The following is a 23542-nucleotide window of genomic DNA, read 5'->3' as shown; positions in this document are numbered from 1 at the left end:
TCCCTTTGTAGAGCTGAATATGGGGGGGGGAAGGTTGTTAGTTGTTGTTGTTTTGTTTTTTTGTTTTGTTTTGTTTGGTTTGGTTTGGTTCTTTGAGACAGGGTTTCTCTGTGTAGCCCTGGCTGTCCTGGAACTCACTTTTGTAGACCAGGCTGGCCTCTAACTCAGAAATCCGCCTGCCTCTGCCTCCCGAGTGCTGGGATTAAAGGGGTGCGCCACCACTCCTGGCTCTGTTTTATTTTTTTATGTATGAGTTTCAGATAGAAAGATGAAATTGGGGCTGGAGAGATGGCTCAGTGGTTAAGAGCACCGACTGTTCTTCCGAAGGTCCTGAGTTCAAGTCCCAGCAACCACATGGTGGCTCACAACCATCTGTAATAAGATCTGATGCCCTCTTGTGGTGTGTCTGAAGACAGCTACAGTGTACTTACATATAATAAATAAATCTTTCAAAAAAAAAAAAAGAAAAGAAAAAAAGAAAGATGAAATTGACTTAGGACAAATAATCGTTTCTTTTCCAAGTATTTGCTCTTTTTATTGCTGAGGATTTGACCGAGCGGAGGCTCCAGTTGTTTAACCTTTCACTCACTGAGGGATCTCTAAACTGTTCTGTTTTTTTAATTCTCTCTTCTTCTCCTCCTCCTTTCATTTGAAACAGCGTCTTATGCATCCCAGGCTGGCCTCAAGCTCACTAAGTATGGTAGACTAGCCTTCTGATCCTCCTGCCTCCACTTTCTGAGCTCTGAGATGAAAGGTACGCACTTCTCTATCTGGTGTACGGTGCTGGGACCACACCCAGGGCTTTTTATGCTCGAAGTCTCACTGACAACTGAGTCATATCCCAGCTTTACCAAACTATTTCTAGTTTTACAGTTATGAACAAAAACGCTGGGGCTAGAGCGTTGGCTCAGAGGTTGAGAGGACTGTGGAGGACGCGGGTTCACAACACACACACAGTAGCTGATGGATTTTTTTAACTCCAGTTCCAGGAGATCCTGAACCCTCTTCCGGCTTCCCAAAGTACTAGGCACACACCCAGTACACAGATATCCGTGCAAGCAAAATACACATATACATTAAATAAAAAGAAATAAATTTTTAAAAAAAGAATTCTATAAGTTCAAGATCTATTTGCACCAGACTTGCATCAAGACATAAGAACATGGGTTTATGTAAGTGGCCATAAGAATGTAATGTTAGGAGCCGGGCGTGGTGTCGCACGCCTTTAATCCCAGCACTCGGGAAGCAGAGGCAGGCAGATTTCTGAGTTCGAGGCCAGCCTGGTCTACAAAGTGAGTTCCAGGACAGCCAGGGCTACACAGAGAAACCCTGTCTCCAAAAACAAACAAACAAACAAACAATCAATCAATCAATGTAACGTTAGAGCTTTCAGGGGCCAGGGGAAAAAGATCAGTAGTTAGGAGTGCTTATTGGTTTTGCAAAGGACCTGTGTTTGATTCTCGGCACCTGTATCAGGCAGCAGCTGCCTGTTGTTTGGTCACAAAGCAGGCCCAAAAATGGCAGTGCTGCTGACTGTGTCCTAAGATGATAGCCCATGCCCAACCGAGGCTAGATTTGGGGTATATAGGATTCTTATTGGGTAAACAGAAATCTAAATTCAGTATTCCTTATGCTTTTGTTTGTCAGGAAAGCCACTGCTTACCCTGTCTGCCTCTGATGGTCAACTGATGGGGAACAAAGTCCATCAAGTTTCCCACTTAACCCAAACAGCCTGCATCAGCTCAAAGACGCCCACCCTGCTGAGTGTCATAAAATCCACTTGCTTTCCGGTCAGGCTGTAGCTCTCCACTCTCTGATGCAGTCCAGCAGTTTGACCCCCAATAAACTGGTTTTCTACCTATGGAATGGTCTAGTTTTATGGTTTGGGGACACTTGCTTCTACCTGTAAGTCCAGCTTCTAGGAGGAGCTGATACCCCTCTGACCTCCCCAAGTACACACACACACACACACACACACACACTAAAAGTTCAAAGTATAACCAGGGCTTCGCAGCAGCTCTCCTCAAAATCCAGACAGAAAGAACTCCTCAAGGCAGCTACCTTTTAGGGTGGGCAGGAGGAGAGTGTAAAGAAGATCCCCTAGCAAAGTGAAAGAGATCCAAGAAGGGGCCAAGAAGGGGGGATCTTGGTGTGTCCGGCACTGTCGCATGGTCTCTGGTAGAAGATGAGCGCTTAAGTTTTGCTAGAGGAGACAGGAACATTGGGAGATAAGCAAGAAGATGGTGGCACAGGCAATTGACTTGAAGACTCCACAGCAAATGCTTGTTGAATGGACCGAGATGAGAACAGAGAATGCAAGGAGACTTGGGAGTCATGTGGGGTGTGGGTGAGGTGGATCAGGTAATGGGATTTCCAAAGGGCTCTGTGGTTTAGTGTCTAGCGATGCTCTGAGACATCACAAAATGGCTGGTTTATAAACGGTATAAAGAAAGATGGTCTTGGGGGGGGGTTGAGTTGGCTTTGTACAAGCTTCTCACAATCCCCCAAAAAATTCTCACTTTTATTTTGCAGGGTTGAGGTAGTCATTGGCCCGTTGTACATGCCTAGACCTCTGTACATGCTAAGCATGTCCTCTGTACATGCCTAGACCTCTGTACATGCTAAGCATGTGATCTCACAGTGGGGTATGCTCTCAGCTCCTCTTTCCAGTTTTTTCCTGTTCCAATACCAAGAGCCTATCCTCACGATCAGGGGTGGGGTGTAGACTTCCATGTCTTTGTTCTAGGAAGAGGATGTCGTAAAGAAGGGCACTGTGACGGGGCGGTGTGGTGGCACACGCCTTTAATCCCAGCACTCAGAGGCAGAGGCAGACTGATCTCTGTAAGTTCGAGGCCAGCCTGGTCTATAGATTGAGTTCCAGGACAACCAAAAGCTTTACAAAGAGAAACCCTGTCTCAAAAAACAAACAAACAAAAAGGCAGTATGTAAGAGGCAGCTCAGTAGACATCTTGGGGCCTAGCAAGAGGGCTCAGCAGGTAAAGGCCTGTGCCACCTTTAGGATCTAAACTGGATCTCTGGAACCCACATAAAGGTGAAAAGAAAACTAAGTTGATAGAGTTGTTTCTGATCCCTACATGCACATAAATCTCTTGGTTTAAGGATGCAGCTCAGGTGCTAGAATCCCTGCCAGGCATGCACAGAGCCCTGGGTTCTGTCACCAGCACCACACAAAACCACATAAAACTGGTTGTGGAGATGCACATCTGTAATCCCAGCACTTGTAGGCTAAGGCAGGAGGATCATCATGAACTCAAGACCAACTTAATCCTTCATGATGAGTTCAAGGCCAGCTTGGGCTATTAGTGTGAGGGTAGGCGGTCTTTCACGAAACTTTTTTTTTTTTTCTGTTTGCTTGTTTTTCTTTTTTGAGACAGGGTTTCTCTATGTAGCGCAGGCTGTCTTGGAATTCGCTCGGTAGACCAGGCTAGCCTTGAACTCACAGAGATCGGCCTGCCCCTGCCCCTGCCCCTGCCCCTGCCCCTGCCCCCGCCCCCGCCCCCGCCCCTGCCCCTGCCCCTGCTGGGATTAAAGGCATGACACCACTGGCTGGCAAGAAACTTTCATTTTAAAAACAATTTTTTTTGGAGACAAGATCTCTCTATTTGGCCCAGTGCTTCTCAACCTGTGGGTCATGACTCCTTTAGGGGTCAAATGACCTTTCAAAGAGTTGCCTAAGACCATCAGAAAACATTGATATTTATATTATAATTCATAACAGTAGCAAAAATATAATTATGAAGTAGCAACAAAAATACTTTTTTATAGTTGGAGGTCACCACAACATGAAGAACTGTATTAAAGGGCCATAGCCTTAGGAAGGTTGAGAGCCACTGATTTAGCCCTAAAGGTCCTGGTGCTCTGTAGACCATACTAGCCTCAAACTCACAGAGATCCACCTGCCTCTGCCTCCTGAGTGCTGAGATTAAAGGCATGCACTATTGTACTCAGTTTTCAGAACTTCTTATACAACACTTTCCTAGCTGTGAGAGGCTTAGGGATGTAATCGACTATGAGACAATGTTTCCAGACTCAAGTCCTTCCTAGAATCTCTTGCAGTGTAATGGAGAGAACGTATCTTGGATTGTTTTGTTTGCTCTGGCTTGGGAGGGTGAAGTTGGGTGGAAGCTGGGCCCCCTTCCTCACAGGCTGCATTTCCTGTTTCAGGAATGGACAATCAAACGGTTCTGGCCGTCCAGTCCTTACTGGATGGCCAAGGAGCAGTCCCTGACCCCACAGGACAAAGCGTAAATGCGCCACCTGCCATCCAGCCACTGGGTGAGTATCTGCCCTGTCCATCAGCAGAGGACAGGTGGCTCCGCATGCAGACTGTGTGAGGTTCACAGGGCATGGAAGGGAACTGCCTGTGTGGCCTCAGACTGACCTCTGGTGTCTGAATTCTCTCCCTTCCTCCTGCCTGAACCTTCTGGCTCATGCCTTTCTCTGTCTACTGCTTAGCAAAAGTGGGTGGTGGGCATCATCATTTGCGAATATCCAGGAGCCCTGATGCTTTGCCTTGGAAGTCATGGCTCAGCTTCCCTTCTGTGAAAAGAGAACATAGATTATTCCAGTTTATGAGTTAAGCCTCTGGCACCTAGAGAGAGCAAAGGACTTCTCTGGCAGTCCCGTATGAGTCTTTATTAATTTATTTGTAACTTTTTTCTCTAATATTTTTGATTTTTTTTTTTTTTTTGGTTTTTTCGAGACAGGGTTTCTCTGTGTAGCCCTGGCTGTCCTGGCACTCACTTTGTAGACCAGGCTGGCCTCGAACTCAGAAATCCGCCTGCCTCTGCCTCCCGGGTGCTGGGATTAAAGGCGTGCGCCACCACGCCCGGCTTCTAATATTTTTGAGACCAAGTCCACAAAGCCTAGGCTGATCTCAAACTTGCTATTTAAAGATGATGTGGCCTTAGACTCCTGGCCCTCTTACTTCTGCCTCCTGAGTGCCTTTGCGGGTGTGCTCTATCATACAGTCACAAACATTTCTGAGTATGTGGGAATCACTCTAGGCACACAGAAATAACACCTGGGTTCAAATTATAATAAAAATATGTTTTTTGGAGACAGGGTCTCACAGACAGGGTCTGGCCTTGGTATGTAGATGAGGCTGGCCTTGAACTCACAGGGATCTGCCTGCCTGTCTCCATAATGTTTAGGTTCTTGTTCCTGTAGTTTCTGGCTTGTCCTAAGTTGGCAGCTGAGCCTCAGTGTCAGGATTGGCAGAACAGGGGTAATTGTCCTACCTCATAAGAAACTTATGAGAGTACTCAGAACTTGGCTTTAGCTTTTATATATAAGAAATGGAAGTTTCTGAGGTCAGCAAGAGGGCTCAGTGAGTAAAGGCACCAGCTGCCAGGTCTGACGTTTGATCTCTGGAATTCACATGGTAGACTGAGAGAGCCCACTCCTGTATGCTGTCCTCTCTCTAACCTCCATGTGCGTTCTGTAGCACAATTATACTCTCACCCACTGAAATAAATGTTGAAGAGGAGGAGGAGAAGGAGGAGGAAGCAGCCACCACCATTAATCCAGAGACAAGAAGGATCTCAGTGAAGTCAAGTTTGAGGCCAGTCTAGTCTACACAGCGAGTTCTGGGCCAGCCAGAGCTGGATGCTGAGACTGTATCTCAAAAAACAAAACAAAACAAAAAAACAAACAAACAAAACCTAATCTAAAAGAAGAAAGGACTGGAAGTTTCTGCTGGTTTCCTCACAGGCGAAGCTACCTTTTCTCTTCCCTGAAGCCCTGACTGACTGTCTGTAGCTATGTCCTGACTGTGTTCGTGCAGCTATCCAGATTGGCTTCCCCAGCTCCTGCTATGATCTCCATCTTCTGGCCCACGTGAAGGGGAAGAAAAAAAGAAGTGGAGGGCATACCTATTCCCTTCATATTTTGTTTGTGTTGGATTTTCAGGTTAGGGCTTCATATGTAGCCCAGGCTGGTCTAGAACTCCAGACTTTCCTGCCTTTAGACTCCTGGGAGATGTGATTGTCAGTGTATGACACTACATCCAACTGTACTTTTTCTTTTAGGAGAAATTTGCATAAATATTATACTTCTTATCCCATTGGTCAGAAAATAGTCCTGTGATATTCCCAAAGCAAATTAGGAAATATATACTTTTTTTTTTTTTTTTTTTGGTTTTTCGAGACAGGGTTTCTCTGTATAGCCCTGGCTGTCCTGGAACTCACTTTGTCAACCAGGCTGGCCTCAAACTCAGAAATCCACCTGCCTCTGCCTCCCCAGTGCTGGGATTAAAGGTGTACGCCACCACGCCCAGTGGGAAATATATACTTTAAGTAGGAAGTCATGACAGGTGGTGGTGACACATGTCTTTAGTCCCAGCAGTCAGGAGGCAGAGGCAGGCAGATCTCTGAATTCAAAGTCAGAATGTCCTAGAACAGAGTGAGTTCCAGGACAGCTAGGGATACACAGAGAACTACTGTCTCCACAAACAAACAAACAAACAAACAAGTAGGAAGTCATATTTCCCACTGTTCTAGTCTGTAAGAAGAATACAGTGAAAATTTATGCCAGCTTTGGGGTTATATCTCAATGTGTTTGGGTTTATAACCAATACCAGACATAAAAATTGAGTAATGAACTGGACATTTGAGCTATAATGTGCTTTAAGACACAGTATGTTTCTTCAGCTAGCTATCTCTACCCTTTGAGTGGTTTTTTCCTTTATCCAGCACATGCCCTTTGAGGACCTTTTAGGTACCCAGGATATATCACAGCTGTGCTGATCAATAAAACATGCTTCTTTCCCTTCAAGAACATGCCAGCTGGTGGTAGTGAGAAACTTGTTATTTGTGAGGCCAGCCCAGAATAAGGAATTGTGACCCTGGCTGTAAGCAGACTTCCTGGGGGTGCGGAACATGACTTGGCAGTTTTTGCAGAGAATCTGAGTTCCATTCCCAGATCACTTTTAAGATGACTCACAACTGCCTGTAACTCTAGCTCCAGGAGAACTAGTGCCCTCTCCTGGCCTCTGAGGGTGCTGCACTTGTATGCACATACACACATGCACATAATTAAAAAATACAAATAAATTTTTTTTTTTTTTTTTTTTTGGTTTTTCGAGACAAGGTTTCTCTGTGTAGCCATGGCTGTCCTGGAACTCACTTTGTAGACCAGGCTGGCCTCGAACTCAGAAATCCGCCTGCCTCTGCCTCCCGAGTGCTGGGATTAAAGGCGTGCGCCACCACGCCCGGCCAAATAAATTTTTATAAAGAAGAATCTTTAAAGCTGATGAGCCTTGCGGAGTGAGTTGATCTGAGATCCACTCAGGCAGGGGAATAGTGGATGCAGAGGCATGAGGAAGTGGCATTGGAGACTCAATTCAATCAGGATAGAGTCTATTGGTCAACTTGGAAGTGAAGTCACTGTACTGTTTCCATATTTTGAATTATTTGATATCTGGCTGCATCTGGCTGGCTCTTCCTGAAGGTACCTATTGGGCTCTGAACATTCCTAGGAAGCCCATGGTTCATGCTTGACACCTGCATAGCAAGTCACACAGTGGTTTCAGACTTGCTGCTTTTTGAGGCCAGATATGATTTCCAGGTCTCCACTGTGAGTCCCCCGACTCATTCTTGCTTTTTTCCTTACTCCACTTCCTGTGTGGCCTCTTCAACCAGATGACGAGGATGTCTTTCTCTGCGGGAAGTGTAAGAAGCAGTTCAACTCACTGCCAGCCTTCATGACCCACAAGCGTGAACAGTGCCAGGCAAACGCCCCTGCCCTGGCCACAGTCTCGCTGGCTACCAACAGCATCTATACACCGTCAGCAGCACCTGCTGCCGTCCAGCAGGCCCCACCTCCTGCCAACCGCCAGGTAGTCATTCCTTCCTTGGCCTGGTTATTCCTTCAGCAGGTCTTTTTCCATACACACACTGTACTGAGTCTTGGAGGAATGATGCTGAGTAGGACAGATGAATCTACTGTTGATGGGTACGGTGAGTGGATAGGACACAGATGCATGAAAATGGACATGTTTTGTGGGCATAGTGGTGTACATCTGTAATTCCAACACTTAGGATTCTGGAGCAGGAGAATCAAGAGTTCAAGGCCGCGCTAGGATGCGTCTTGCCAGGTGGCAGCAATGTATGTCCCTAAGTCCACCCACTTTTCTAGATCATTCAGATCAGCATAAGTATACTTCCCCTAACACCTGTTCCCCAGCCCACCCCCGACACTTTGGGGTTCCTCTCTGAAGCTTAGTTCCCCACTATATGGCTGCTCCCTTGCCGCGTGGCAGGTCTCTGTGCTGACGTGAGTGGTGTGTATTGAGCGTGTTGTTTTGTCTTCCCTTCATTTTTTTCCTTTAGCCAGTGGCTGAAAGTTACAGTGTGCCTGCCCTGTATAAAATAAGTTATACTTTCTGCAGTCTCTTGGTTGCTGAGACAGGGTGGGGGATTTTGCCGTATGGTATTATAGATGATATTTGGGGAAGAACCCTGAAGAAGTGACATTTAACAGGTGAAAGAACAGGTTCACACATATAAAAAGTGTCCCAGTGCCGGCAGGTGCCATGGCTCTGAGTTAGAAGTGGAATCACCCAGATGGCAGCGTGGCTGGGGCTGAGCCAGTGAGGGGAGGATCAGATCCTGTGCGTGGTGGGGGTTTACTTAGATGGAGGAGCCCCTGGAGAGGCTTGTGACTGCTCTGTGGACATTGTGTTTCCCTAGGACAGAAGCCAGGAGTATTAGTGCTGGACCAAAAGTCTGCCCCTTTCCCAGAGATGTGACATGACCCCTCCTCGTAGATAGTAACTAATTGGAGGTTCCTAGATGTACAATGGTTGCCAAGTGTCGAGTGACAGGGAGCAACAGAGGCAGGAAGACTCCAGACCCTGGCCCTTTCTCTTAATGTCTGCTGTTCGTGGATTTTTGTTTTGCTTTGTGGTTTTGGTTTACTCAATATATCTTATATGTGAGTGTTTTGCCTGCATGTGTGTGAATGTATGCTTGATCCCCTTGGAAAACAGAAGACATCAGGTCCCTGGGGCTGGAGTTACAGATGGTTAGGAACTACCATGTGGGTGCTGAGAATTGAACCTGGGTCCTCTGCAAGAACAGCTAGTGGTCTTAACTGCTGAGCCATCTCTCCAAACCCTTGCTCTAGTTTTTGAAGCAGTCTTTCTATGCAGCACAGGCTGGGCTAAAACTTACTGTGTAATAAGTCTGCCCTCAAACTCCCAGATATCCTCTGGCCTCCCAGGTACTAGGATTTTAGACGTAAAACCGTATGTGTGGCTTGAACTTAGGGTTTTTTTGTTTGGTTATTTGGTTTTTGGATTTTGTGGTTTTCCTTTCTTGTTTTTGTTGAGGCAAGGTTTCTCTGTATAGCGTTGGCTGTTCTGGAACTCACTCTGTAGACCAGGCTGGCCTCGAACCCAGAAACTTGATTGCCTGTGCCTCTGAGCGTTGGGATTAAAGGTGTGTGTCACCACCTCCACCACCTGTGGGACTTAGGCCTTTTATATCACACCACCCCCCCAATCCTCTGCTTCCTTATAGAGCCTCAGACATGCTCCCTCCTCTCTTCCTCAGATCTCCACGTACATCACAGTGCCCCCCTCCCCACTGATCCAGACCCTGGTGCAAGGGAACATCTTGGTGAGCGATGATGTGCTTATGTCTGCCATGTCTGCCTTCACATCCCTGGACCAGCCAATGCCTCCAGGGCCCCCACCGGTGCAGGTAAGGAGGCGGGGCTTTCTCATGGGGTTCCTTTTTTTCTTTTTTTCTTGCAATGCTGGAGAGTGACCCCAGGGCCTTGTACATTTCTCAAGCGTTTAATTCCAAGCCTGAAAACTTAACTCCTGTGAAATCAGAATATTGCAGAAGGAAATGGCCTTAGCACCAGCTCCCCAACATGAAAGGGACTATCTGCCTTCTCTGGCCAGCCATGCAGAGCAATGGAGACTTGGCAACCACCCTCCAGCTATTTTAAGTCCTGTTTTTATTCTTGGTCCATTAAAAAAATAGAGAATATATTTTATATATATTCTATATGTGGATCCCTGAGATTTTCTAGGGCATGTGGTGGTCAGTCTCTCAGAAGGGAGAGAGAGAGCTGGTCCCCTAAGCCTTGTTTCTGGTATATTCTAGTAAGCAGCTGCTCTGTGGTCCATGTCCTGGGAAATGTCCCAGAGTCCGTCTTGAGTCACCAATCAAGAGCCAGTCCTGCTTTATGAACCTTTGTTTTGTTTGTTTGTTTGTTTGTTTTATTTTGTTTTGTTTGCAATGCCCTTGTTAGGCCTCCTCTGTTGACCTGTGTATACCCAAGGCAGGCTAGCCTAGCCAACCATAGACGAGAGGGATCGCAGCTCCCAGCCGATGTCCCTTGAAGTCCTCCCAGGTCTTCGTTTCCTTCCCTGCCTCGGCGCTGTCCTCTGAGCTGCCCAGTGGATTGGTGTCCTCTCCACATGCTGGCTAAAGCCTTCAAGCTGGGGTTAGCGGGACACCTCAATGCTAGCCGGGCATGGTGGCGCACACTCCTAGCACTCGGGAGGCAGAGGCAGGTGGATTTCTGAGTTCAAGGCCAGCCTGGTCTACAAAGTGAGTTCCAGGACAGCCAGGGCTATACAGAGAAACCCTGTCTCGAAAAACAAAAACAAAAACAAAAACAAAAAAAACTGTAGGACCCTTCAATGCTGCCATTTTCTCTTCTGATTGCAGAACAGCTTGAACATGCATCCTGTGCCCAATTACCTCACCCAGCCTCCACCCCCTCCTCCACCCCCTCCGCCTCTCCCCCCACCTCCCCAGCCTCCCCCTCCCCCACCCCAGACTCTGGGCCCTTCTGGGCGCTCCAACCCTGTTGGGAACAGTGTGGTGGAGGTGTACAATGCTGCTGCTCCCATGGCTGGGAACGGAACTGTGGAGATCCAGGCGCTGGGGATGCAGCCGTACCCGCCCCTGGAGGTGAGCAGAGGCGGTGGTGTGGTGGGGGCGGTCGGGGAAACTGGGCACGGTCATCATGGGGAAGAGAAACAGACCCAACCCTCCTCTCATGAGTGCCTGTGTTGGGGAGAGGAGGGCTGTAATCAAAGCATGCAGTCTACAGGTGGAACACGCAAACCGTGTGAGGCCACTTAGTGCCGAGTAGCAAAATCTGGGTTTAAACCCAGACAGCCCAGCTCCAAAGCTGCTTCATGAAGTCCCTCTCTCCCCTCCCCTCCCCTCCCCTTTTCTTCCTTTTCTTGAGTGGATGGGGGCATGTGTGTGTGGTAGTCAGAGGGACAAGTTGTAAGAGTCCATTCTCTCCTACCCTGTGGGAGAATGGGGAATAAACGCAAGTCATGAGCAAAGGCCTTTACCTATTGAGCCGTCTTATTGGCCCACTTCATGAAGTTCTGAGGGGTCTTGGGAGTACTTGGCCTGAGCGAGCCAGGGGCGAGCTTTGGTGGTGATGGGAGGGCAGTGGTTGAAAGCAGCAGCTAGGGCCACAGTGAGGGTCCATGGCTGGGGAAGCTCTCTCTCCTGTCCCTTCAAAGGCTCTACCCTGTCACAGTGCTGTCTTTCTAGGTACCAAGCCAGTGTGTGGAGGCTCCAGTGTACCCCACTCCCCCGGTGTACAGCCCTGGCAAGCAGGAATTCAAACCCAAAGGACCCAGCTCCACTGCCCCCATGACCAATGCAACTGGGAGCACGGTGGCCACCTTTGACTCCCCACCAACGTTGAAGACCAGACGTGCTAAAGGTGCTGGTGGCCTCCCAGAAGGTTAGCCACCCACCCAACCCGGGCATCTTTCCTTGGCATTGGCCTCCCCACGGGTTGCTTGGTTCTGGTCTTTGCTGTAAAAACGGTTAGGGTTGAATGTGGTGGCGTGTACTGGAAAGGTCGAAGTAGCACTGACTTCAGACTGGTGAGGATTTTCTTTCCTTAGGCCAGAAGCAGGAAATCTGGGAAGTCGTGGCACTGTCACCAAGCACCCATGTTATTTTTATCGTTCTGTTTCTCTGTCCCTGGAGCATGGCTTCTAGAGACATGGTTTATCAGGGTGCCTTGTCACCTAGGTTGCCAAAATGCCAGTCATCAGTTTCATATTCCAGATAGGAAGAAAGGAGGAAGAGAAGGGTAAAGGGGTATCTCCCGGCTCCCAGGATGTCTAGATGGCACCTTCTGCATATATAGTCATGTGGCCATGCATAGGTGTGAAGAAACCTAGGAAATATTTGACTATCCTTTGACATAGGGGATATTTGAAGATGGAAGGAACTGGCTATCAGTCACACGTGTGTGACCTTCCCCCTCCCAGAAATGCTAAGTGTGGCATCAGAATTAGGGAGGCAGAATTAGGGAAGGGATGTGGTGGGGGAAAGAACTGTGAATTTCTTTCTTTTTTTTTTTTTTTTTTTTTTTTTTTGGTTTTTCGAGACAGGGTTTCTCTGTGTAGCCCTGGCTGTCCTGGAACTCACTTTGTAGACCAGGCTGGCCTTGAACTCAGAAATCCGCCTGCCTCTGCCTCCCGAGTGCTGGGATTAAAGGCGTGCGCCACCACGCCCGGCAGAACTGGGAATTTCTTAAGGGCTTCCCTTTCAACCTCCTCCTTATCCCTTCTTTCCACAAATGTGCACTAACATCTGTGCATTACCCTCTAGGGGTTCGGTCCCTGTCCAAGGTCTCCACTGATATCAGTCACTCACAGTTTGATGGAGAGATGGGCAGGCTAGGAAAGGACACACCTGCCTTTCTGGAGGGAAGGAAGTAGTCATGTTGGTACCTGGGAGCAAGCTTCCCAGGCAGGGGGATGAACAGGTACAAAGTCCTGAGGGAAGACCATGTGTGCGGGCATCACGAGGAGCAAGGAGTCCATCACAAGATGGAGGGAATGCTGAAGTTGACAGAGGCTGAGAATGTGGAGTTCTGAAGGCCATGGCAGAGAGGGTGGATTTCATCGTGAGGCAGAGGAAGCCTTTGAGAGAGCTTTGTTCCCTTCAGAGCGAGCCTTGGACTTTCCCTCTTACACTGCCTACACATAGATAGAGACGTTTCCAACGTGTGTGCCTGTCTGACCCTAGGGACAGGGGAGAAGCGGTTCCAGGTTCCCTCCGCTGGGACCTCAGCCTGACCCTCCTTCTCCTCCATTGCCTTCCAGCTGCAGGGAAGCCAAAAGCTCAGAAACTCAAGTGCTCCTACTGTGACAAGTCCTTCACCAAGAACTTTGATCTTCAGCAGCATATCCGAAGGTAGCCCTGAGGGCCGGTGTCTGCAGCACAGGGCCGGGAAGTGAGGCGCCCTTTTCAGGCCCTCTGCCCATCCGTGAGCCTGCAATACAGAGGAAGAGGGTTTCCTACATTCTTCTCAGATCCAGGGGCCTGAGCATACTCACTGAGACAGGAAGATTGGCAGGTCTGTGTGGGCAGGCACTCTTGAACAGAGAGCATCTTCACACACACACACACACACACACACACACACACACACGTTTCCAAACATTGCCAAATGTTGCTGAAAGTAAACTAGATCTCATTGAGAACATTCAGCGATGCTGGGAATGTACAAATTGGCACTGTTAGCCTTGCATGGCTGTTAGAACCTGGTTAGTGCAGCTGAGAATCAGAACTTTTCCATTTCACCCTAATGAAGCTAAGTGTGACAGGTCCCAAACAGCTGGCATCTACCTTACTGCATGGTGCCTCTTCGGATCTAGATGACATCATTGTTATAGTCACTGCATTTTTGATTACTGCATTTTCAATACATAGGTACTCATAAGAAGTGGTTTTTCATATTCAGTGGCAAACAATGGGGTGGCTTCGTTTTTAAAATTATTTGAAAGCTGGATGTGGGGGTGCACACCTTTAATCCCAGCTCTCAGGAGACATGGGTAGGTAGAGCTCAATGAGTTTGAGACCAGTATGGTCTACCTGGTGAGCTCCAGGCCTGCTGGGATTATATGGTGAGACTCTGTCTCAAAAAAAAAAAAAAAAATTACCTTAAGTTCTGCAGCGGTGTGTTGAGACGATTTAGTGGCCCCGCTCCTACCCAGTGTGTACAAGTCCCTGGGTTCGGTCCCCAACAATACAAAACAACAGGAAGTTGATTTTGCTGGATGTGGTAATGCACTCCTGTAATCCTGGTACTTGGAATAGAAAAGATCAGAAATTCAAGGCTATCCTTGATTGTATTCAAGGTCATCCTTAGCTATATAGCAAGTTCTAGGCCGACCTGGGCTACATGAGACCTAGAAAAAAAATTTTTTTTTTATATTTTCTTGGGGACTGGAGAGGTGGCTCTGAGGTTATGAGTACTGGCTGCTCTTTCAGGGGACCCAGATTCAATTTCCAGCATGGCTCCAATTCCAGAGAACCCAGTGCTCTCTTCTGACCTCTGTTGGTAGCAGGCACACATGTGGCACACAGACATGTATGCACTCAAAACAGCCATACACACACAAAAAAAAATGAAAATAAATCTTAAAGAAAAAATGTTTTTTCCCAAAGCTGGAGGTTATGACTTAGTGTAGGAGGTCTGTGGTCCAGTCCCCGTAAGGGCAAACCAGCAAACAAACTACCCCGAAAGAACAAATGCCAATTAATTAATAACTAATAACAAATACAGCAGCCACTGGGTTGAGACAGTACTTGGGCCAAGGAGATGATAAAGGAGTTTGCTGCCAAGGCCAACAACCTGGGTTCAGTTTCTGGGGATTCACATGGTGGAAAAAGAGAACCCCCACATCTTTGACCTCCACGTATATGCTGTGGCACATTCATGCTTTTACACACACAGACACATACACACACACACACACAGACACACACACATTTGTTTCCAGTCAGGAACCTGAGGTAGCCAAAGAGCCCAAGACTTTCCACCTTTGGCCTGTCTGCCACCCTGGGAGAACAGGTCTTCATGGTGTCAGAATGATGGCCAGAGGCATCTCTGGGCCCCCCTGGGGACTGTGAGCTCTTGGGTGGAGGCCATGTCCTTGTTTGTACACAAGAATACTGACTAACCTTGTTCCTATAGCCACACAGGCGAGAAGCCCTTCCAGTGCATTGCGTGTGGCCGTGCCTTTGCCCAGAAGTCTAACGTCAAGAAGCACATGCAGACTCATAAGGTGTGGCCTCCAGGGCGGAGTGGCGGCACAGTCTCCCGAAACTCTGTGACCGTACAAGTCATGGCTTTGAACCCCAACAGGCAAGAAGAGGAAGACACGGGTGAGTGGATTGGGAGAACCACTCTCCCCCCTCATCCCCTCTGAAGCTTCGGAGTGCTGTCTGATTGTTGTGGGAACCAAATCCAGGGTCTCTTGTATTCTAGAGGAGAGCTCTATCTCGGCGGCACATGTTCAGTCCCAGCAAACCCAGCCTCACAGCTGATAGTTGGGTGGCCTCTGTGACGTCTCTGGGCTTCAGCCTACTTTATCTATGAAATGGGAGCCAGAGAACTGGGTGTGGTAGACGGGTATCATCCCAGCCTTGGTGGAGCTAAGATGGGAGGAGCAGGAGTTGGTGGTCCATCTCTGCTGCATAGCGATTATGAGTCCAGTCTGTGCTATACAGCAGCCTATCTAAAAAAGGGAACACAAGATGAAAGGAAGGACACCAAATATATAATATATTTGCCCTTACTCGAATACTGTGTTCAGGGCAGGTGTAGACATCACTCACTAACTAGTTACTATCTCTTTCTTTCTGGCTGAGTCTGAATCCCACATTAGAATCTATATTCTTCCTTCCTTCCTTCCTTCCTTCCTTCCTTCCTTCCTTCCTTCCTTCCTCTCACTGTGCCCTCCCCTCCCCTGGGTCTCATGTAGCCTGAGCTGGCTTGGAACTTGCTGTATATTTGAGATTGACCTTGGACACCTGATCTTCCTGCCTCCACCTCCTGAGTGCCATGGTTACAGACCTGCCCTACTTCACCCAGTTCTATGTAGTGCCAGATGCTGAGCCCAGGGCATCGTTTGTTCTATAGGCTCTTGATGACAGGGAGTGTGGGATGGCTTAGTTAGCAAAGAATGATGGGGCAAAGATAAGTGTCCTCATTAGAAAGGCCCAGGGGGCAGTCTGAGTATGCATAGGAGTCTTCAGTGTTTAATGACCATGGAGAGGGCAGTATGGAAGCAAGGGTAGGGAGAGGAACAGAGGTCACTAGCTGTCTCTCAGTCAGAATGTATTTCAAGGGCTGTGCATGTAGCTCAGGATAAAGTGTTTGCCTCCACACAGGATGCCCTGGGTTCAGGCCCCAACGGTGCATAAACAGAGCAGGGTGGGTGGCAGTTGGGAGATAGTGGAGGAGGATTAGAAGTTCAAGGTTGGGGCTGGAGAGATGGCTCTGCAGTTAAGAGCCTCTTGTCTCGCTGTACCGGAACATGTGCTGAGTTCGAGTGCAGCCTTGAACACAGCGTGTGACAGCAAGTCTGCAGTAGGTGTCCCAGGAGCCTTCCCGTGTGGGCTGGCGCTTGTTCTACCTCACTAACACCCTTCCCTGTGACTGTTTCTCTCTGCCTAGGGTTGGGTCAGTCCCTGTCCAGTACCACACAGCCCCAGGCCTTGCCCACGGCATGTGAGGATGAAGGTGACAAGCCGGAGGCCAAGCAGGTGGTCCTGATCGACAGCTCTTACCTGTGTCAGTTCTGCCCCAGCAAGTTCAGCACCTACTTCCAGCTCAAGTCCCACATGATTCAGCACAAGAAGGAACAGGTGGGTGGGGATGCAGTGGGGTGACACGGCCCCCCATTTATGAGCTTGGTGACACTGGGGTCACACCCCTGCTGCCTGGAGAAATGATATATAGTTAGGTTAGATCATAGAGACCTTTGAGTTGTTAGCTGGCTTAAATGGTTAGGGACTTTGTTATCTGACATAACAGGAGGCTGAACCAGGGCAATCGGTCAGCTCAGCATCAAGGGTGGCTGTTATCATAAGGTGTGGCCTGGTCCTACATTTTGACTTACCTGGTGTTTACAGTCATTTTGTTTTGTTTTTTTTTAAGAGACAGGTTATGGCTGTGTAGCCCAGGCTGACCAGAGCTGGCTATGTAGATCAGGCCAGCCTCAAATTTACAAAGATCTGCCTGCCTCTGCCTCCCAAGTGCTGGGATTAAAGGCGTGCACCACCACACCCGGCTTGCCCCGCACTCTTGTTTCTGACCTTTGTTTGTTTAATGTGTGCGCATGTGCACGCGCTCACACAAGTGCTGAGGTGCAGATGCAGGTCAGAGGACAGCTAGTAGGAGTCGGTTCTCTCCCTTCACCATGGTGGTCCCAGAAAGTGAGGTCAGGTCGTCAGGTTCAGTGGACATGATTTACCTGATGAGCCACCTCGCTGCCCCCGGCCGGGTTACTCTTCATAGAAAATCCAATCATAGTATTTCTCATGAGCAGTGGAAACCTTTCCTAGAATTCTCTGTATCTCCTATGGATCAGAGACATTTTTGTTTTGTTTTGTTTTTTTTAAAGACAGGGGCTCTTTTTTTTTTTTTTTTTAAGATTTATTTATTTTATGTATATGAGTACACTGTTGCTGTCTTCAGACACACCAGAAGAGGGCGCCAGATCTCATTACGGATGGTTGTGAGCCACCATGTGGTTGCTGGGAATTGAACTCAGGACCTTCGGTATAGCAGTCAGTGCTCTTAACCGCTGAGCCATCTCTCCAGCCCAAGACAGGGGCTCTTAAAACAAAGCAGTGGCTCAGAGGTCAAGTGCACTGAGTTCAGACCCTAGCACCCATATCAGGTGGCTCTAGCTCCGAGGGATGGCACCCTCTCCTAGGCTCTGAGGGCACTTGTACTGGCATGTGCATGCACATGTGTGTGCTGAGACTGACCTAGAACTGATCTTCCAAGCACTGAGGTTATAAGTGTGTGTGCCCGTCTATGAGGTGTTAGAGGGCTTTGTGCATGGTAGATAAGCCTGCTACCGACTGAGGCAAATGAGTGGTATCCCTGGCTCCAGAGCTCTTGCTTTTTTTTTTTAAGATTTATTTATTTATTATATATATAAATGAGTACACTGTAGCTATACAGTCTTCTACTACTATACATATATTAATAGTGATAAGAGCAAGGGCTTGGGCTGGTGAGATAGCTCAGTGGGTAAGAGCACTGTACAGCTACAGATTGTGAGCCTTCATGTGATTGTTGCTCACTCTGGTCAACCCCACTCGCCTAGTCCCTGCCTGATCCGGCCCAAAGTTTATTTATTTATTTTACATAAGTACACTGTAGCTGTCTTCACCAGAAGAGGGCATCTGATCTCATTACGGGTGGTTGTGAGCCACCATGTGGTTGCTGGGATTTCGGAAGAGCAGTCAGTGCTCTTACCCGCTGAGCCATCTCACCAGCCCGAGCCCTTGTTCTTATCATTATTAATATGCATATAGTAGTAGAAGACTGGTTAATGGTTGGGGCTTCAATTCTCTCCTATCAAAATAGGCCTGAAAGGAGCAGTCCTGGGCTTGGGTAGCAGGCTAGGTGTATCACCGTGGGCCGGCTTCTGACTCTCTGCTCTAGAGTCTCTGGCTTGTGGTATTCGCACTCCAAGCTGCAGAATACTTGCTATGTCTCCATCTGTCACACTTATATGCCAGTAAGATAAATGCAGAGAAAGAGAAGGGATTCCTACCAGCAGGCTTTTGCCATTTTGTTTTGGGAGGGATGGTGTCCCCAGAGACCGTCGCCTGGATATCATTGCCAAGGAAGGAGCCATATGGCTGGCACTAGACGCAAGGCTGTCAAGAGGGTGAAGGGTTTTTATCCAGTCTGTTGCTACCTGGGACAAATTGGAGTGGATGTAATTAAGAATAAAGAGAGCTTGACAGTGTGTGGGCACCTAAGGAACACGATGAGCACTAGAGTTTTCAAAATATTAAAAGCATATTTGTTATAGACTTGACATCAGACATGTCAGAATGTCACATGACTCATGAAAAGAGAGGTGGAAATGATAGTACAGTTCACTACATTTGTCTCTACATTTGACTGTCCCACATCAGACTGCTAAGCTATAAAAAATTCTTTTTTTTTTTTTTTTCAAGACAGGGTTTCTCTGTATTTCTCTGGCTGTCCTGGAACTCACTCTGTAGACCAGGCTGGCCTAGAGCTCAGAAATCCACTTGCCTCTGCCTCCCAAGTTCTGGGTCTTTTTTTTTTTTTTAAAGATTTATTTATTATATGTAAGTACACTGTAGCTGTCTTCAGACACCCCAAAAGAGGACATCAGATCTCATTACGGATGGTTGTGAGCCACCATGTGGTTGCTGGGATTTGAACTCAGGACCTTTGGAAGAGCAGTCAGTGCTCTTAGCTGCTGAGCCATCCCTCCAGCCCCTGATGCAAATTCTATTAATGTCTCATCCATAGTCTTTGGAGTTAGCTCTTCTGTTTGCCAAGGGGGGGTGGGGGAGGGAGTCTCTCCCCTTAGGATGAGGGACATGTACAAGACCCTGAGTTACATCACACATGTACTCTCAAAAATCGTTTACATCAGATTATGTATTATTTACAGATTAACATTGAACTTGAGAGTCTGGGTCCAAAGTCAATCATAAATAGTAAGACTAGCCATGTCCCCAAGGAGTGAGAGGACTCTAGAGAAGTTTGTTGGGTAGTGGTTCTAAAGGTGGTCCCCAGACTATTATTCTCCGTGATGATACTGAGAGTAATGTGTTTGGGCCATCAACACCTGTCAGGTCAGAGATCCTGGTGGTGGTGCCTCTCAAATATTTCTTTTCTTTTTCTTTTTTTGATATGGAGCCTGATGTAGCTCAAGCTAGTTGCAAGCTCATTGTGTAGCTAAAGATGATCTTTTTGTTGTTTTAACTTTTAAAGACTTACTCTATTTTTGTATGTGAATGCTTTGCTTGTGTGTATGTATGCATACTGTACCATGTGTATACCCAGTGCTCTGGTGGTCAGAAAAAGGCATTGGATCCCCTGCAATCAGAGTTAGGGGTGGTGATGGACAACTGTGTGGGAACTGGGAATTGAACCTGGGTCCTCTGCAAGAGCAGTAAAGGCTCCTAATGACCCTGATGGCTGAGCTATCACTCCAGCCCCTACTGATGCTGACTTGGGCTCCAGGCCTTCCTGCCTTTTCTTCCCAGGTGCTGCAGTTACAAGTGGGCACCACTGCCTCAGCTAGCAATGTCCACTTGTTCTGAAAGTCACAGCATGATTTCCTGTGGCATTAAAAGGGCAGAGTGTTATCCCTTCGCTGTATTTCCAGGCCTTGGGTAATTTTTATGGATATAGTCAAGCTTCAAAGCCTAAGGGAGTGATAACTGGCCAAAAGAAGAGAACCCTGAGCTAGGCAGTGGTGGTGCACAGCTTTAATCCCAGCACTTGGGAGGCAGAGGCAGGCTGATTTCTGAGTTTGAGGCCAGCCTGGTCTACAGAGTGAGTTCCAGGACAGCCAGGGCTATACAGAGAAACCCTATCTCAAAAAACAAACAAACAAACAAGAACTAAACAGAGGGCTAAGAGATAGAACCGAATGGTAGCCTGCTTGCCCAGTATTTGGGAGGCTCTGTTTCATCTGTGGTTTGGCAGATTGTCCACAGCAGTGTGTATAGCCTCATTCTTGGTCTCGAGGCTGTGGCAGCTGTAGAGGCGACTCCCACCTTTCTCACCTTCCAGTGTCTCCCCTCAAGGTGTACAAGTGCGTGGTCAAAAGCTGTGCCCAGATGTTCCCCAAGCTGGACACCTTTCTGGAGCACATCAGAAGCCACCAGGAGGAGCTGAGCTATCGCTGCCATCTCTGTAGCAAGGACTTCCCCTCACTGTATGACCTGGGTGTACACCAGTACTCCCACAGCCTCCTGCCGCAGCACAGCCCCAAGAAGGACAGCACCGTCTACAAGTATGTACCATGCCACCAGCCACACGACTACACACAGCAGGCAGGGAGCTCTGGGCTCAGATGCTCAGGAGTCTGAGGCTGAAAGCCGAGGTCCTGCCTGGAAGGTTTCAGTGTTGGTACCAGTAGGGAAAATGATGCTGACCCTTCTTAGACCACTCTTGGTTTGCCAGCCTTTTATCATAGAAAAGGGTTACCAGAGGCCAGAAAGATGGCTCAGTGAGTAAAGGTGCTTGCTACCAAGCTTCATGACCTAGGTTTGAACCCTAAGACCCAGCACGACTGAGGGAAGGAACTCACTTCTGCAAAGTTGTCCTCTCACCCCCTCTACCAAGTAGACACACAAAATAAATAAATACAAATGAGAAGGGAAAAATGTTTAGGGCTGGAGAGATGGTTCAGTGGGTAAGAGTATTTGCAAAGGACCTGGGTTCAGTTCCCAGTGCCTACATGGTGGTTCAGAACTTCCTGTAACAGAAGAGGGAGCTGGTGACCTCTTCTGGCCGCTATGGGCTCCTGCAGGCACAAGGTGCCTATAAATTCATGGCGGCTCACACACAGACACAGAAAACAGTCTTGAAAACTGGTGTTGTGGGTTGTCAGAAATGAGATCACAGGCCGGGCGTGGTGGCGCACGCCTTTAATCCCAGCACTTGGGAGGCAGAGGCAGGCGGATTTCTGAGTTCGAGGCCAGCCTGGTCTACAAAGTGAGTTCCAGGACAGCCAAGGCTATACAGAAAAACCCTGTCTCGAAAAACCAAAAAAAAAAAAAAAAAAAAAAAAAAAAAAAAGAAATGAGATCACTACATAAATCTTCAGCTCTTTGTCCCTGTGGCTGTCAATCTTGCCTTCACCCCTCCCTAGAGAACCTCCCTGTGTTTTCTGGGCCACCTTTATAGAGGGTGCATTCTGCAGACGTCTACCATCACAGTTTTGCCCTTTGGATTTTTCCTGCCCATTTGCTGGCTACTGGTTAGAAGCAGGTGTTTTGCAAACAGTCCTGAGTCCATGGGAACAGGGAGGGACAGGTATCTGTCTGGGACACCTCCCACTGAATGTTTTGATGTTGGTATGGCTTTTGTGTCTCTATACAAACTTGTACCTGGAGGGACCTGACAGGTGGCCTCTCTTACCTCAGAAACTTCTGGGTGAGGCTTCTGGCTTGATGACAAACAAATGCAGATCTCTGAGGACAGGTGTGTGAGCCAGCTCAGGCCGCTGCTTCAGAGTTGCCGGAGGGTAATAACAAGGACAGTGGAGCCACCTGCCAGCCTTCAGATCCCAAACTGCCTTTTCCCATGCAGGACTTTGGGGAAAGTGTCAAACTGTCCTGGGCCTTGGCTTCCTCACCCGTGATAAGGAGGTCCTGGTAGTGCTTAGTCTATTAGGATGAGTGCCCTCTCCCTCAGCGTGTCTCTCACTCACTGTCTCCTATAGTCCTGGCTGATTCCCCTGTGTAGCCAAGGATGACCCTTAATTACCTTGTCTTCACTTCTCTCAAGTACTCCTGTGTAGTTCAGGCCGGCCGTGAACTCTCTGTGTAGCTGAGGGTGACCCTGAACTCTGATCTTTACCATCCTGATGCTAGGATAACATTTGTTCCACCGCACTTCAATTTTTTTTTTTTTTTTTTTTTTTTTTTCGAGACAGGGTTTCTCTGTATAGCTCTGGCTGTCCTGGAACTCACTTTGTAGACCAGGCTGGCCTCGAACTCAGAAATCCGCCTGCCTCTGCCTCCCGTGCCAGCTTTCTCCTGGACTCTTAGTAAGGGTCAAATAAAAGAAGACTCTATCATGCACTGTTCTTGGAACACAGAGGTACTTAGCGAGAGACTGCTCAGTCCTCTTTGCTGTATTGTTCAGCAGTGAGCAGAAACCCAAAGTGACAACGACTTAAATGAAAGATTTGCCCTTCAGCAGGTAGATTAAGCTTTTCTGGTGGCTTTGGCAGTTGGTCGCTGTGTGTCCTCAGAATTAACTCGATTTGACCTGCCTATGGAATGTCCCCAAGCCACTGAAGTGACTCTCATGCCTACCACTGACTGTATTTGGTTCTTGGGTTTGTTTGTTTTGTTTTGTTCTTGTTTTTTGCTGTTTTTGTTTTTGTTTTCCTTTTTCTTTTTGTTGTTTGTTTGAGTCAGGGTGTTGCTCCACTGGCCTGACTGGCGTTCAGCCGAGGCTAGCCTTAATTCACAGCAACCTTCTACCATGTTTCCCAGGTGCTGGCTTGTATCACACCTAGGACCCCCCCCCTTTTTTTTTTCCTTTTGAAAATATGATTTATCGCCCGGTGTCACAGCACATGTAGCCCCAGCATTTGGGAATTGGAGGCAGGAATTCAAGGCCTTATCTACATAGAAGTTTGAAACCAGCTTGGACTCCATGAGACCTTGTCTCAAAAAAAGAAAAAAAAATATTGATCGTATTTTCTCCCTAGTTACAAAAGGGCATTCTTGTTAAATACAGAGAAAGGTTTTGTTTGTTTGTTTTGTTTTTTAATTTTTGAGAATGTAGTCAGAGAGAACCTGAATGCCTGATCTTCCTGTCTCTACCCCAGGCCACTGGGGTAATAGGTATGGCCCATGTCCCCCGAGATTTTTTTTCTTTAAATTAAAAAAAAAATGTTATTGTTGTTTATCCATGGAAACCTGGTGAGGGCACTGAGTCCCCTGAAACCAGAGATACAGAAAGTTGTGAGCTGCAT

At 47.8% G+C, this 23542-nt stretch overlaps 1 protein-coding gene across 1 annotated transcript in view; it reads left to right on the top strand.

Annotated features, from left to right (window-relative positions):
- Znf341 (zinc finger protein 341) overlaps nucleotides 1-23542 on the top strand; it is a 34134-nt gene that overhangs the window by 4732 nt on the left and 5860 nt on the right. Inside the window, exons 2-10 of the mRNA XM_021153743.3 lie at nucleotides 4186-4296; nucleotides 7662-7858; nucleotides 9576-9725; nucleotides 10707-10952; nucleotides 11556-11751; nucleotides 13130-13220; nucleotides 15007-15197; nucleotides 16492-16682; nucleotides 20634-20842. Coding sequence (XP_021009402.1) covers nucleotides 4186-4296; nucleotides 7662-7858; nucleotides 9576-9725; nucleotides 10707-10952; nucleotides 11556-11751; nucleotides 13130-13220; nucleotides 15007-15197; nucleotides 16492-16682; nucleotides 20634-20842 — 1582 coding nt within the window. The remainder of the gene's footprint in view (nucleotides 1-4185; nucleotides 4297-7661; nucleotides 7859-9575; nucleotides 9726-10706; nucleotides 10953-11555; nucleotides 11752-13129; nucleotides 13221-15006; nucleotides 15198-16491; nucleotides 16683-20633; nucleotides 20843-23542) is intronic.

The sequence above is a fragment of the Mus caroli genome, unplaced genomic scaffold (assembly GCF_978045245.1).
Source record: "Mus caroli unplaced genomic scaffold, Mus_caroli_1 scaffold_2, whole genome shotgun sequence".
Taxonomy (NCBI): Eukaryota; Metazoa; Chordata; class Mammalia; order Rodentia; family Muridae; genus Mus; species Mus caroli.
Note: the sequence above shows the minus strand (reverse complement) of the source record. Positions and strands in the feature narration are given on the sequence as shown.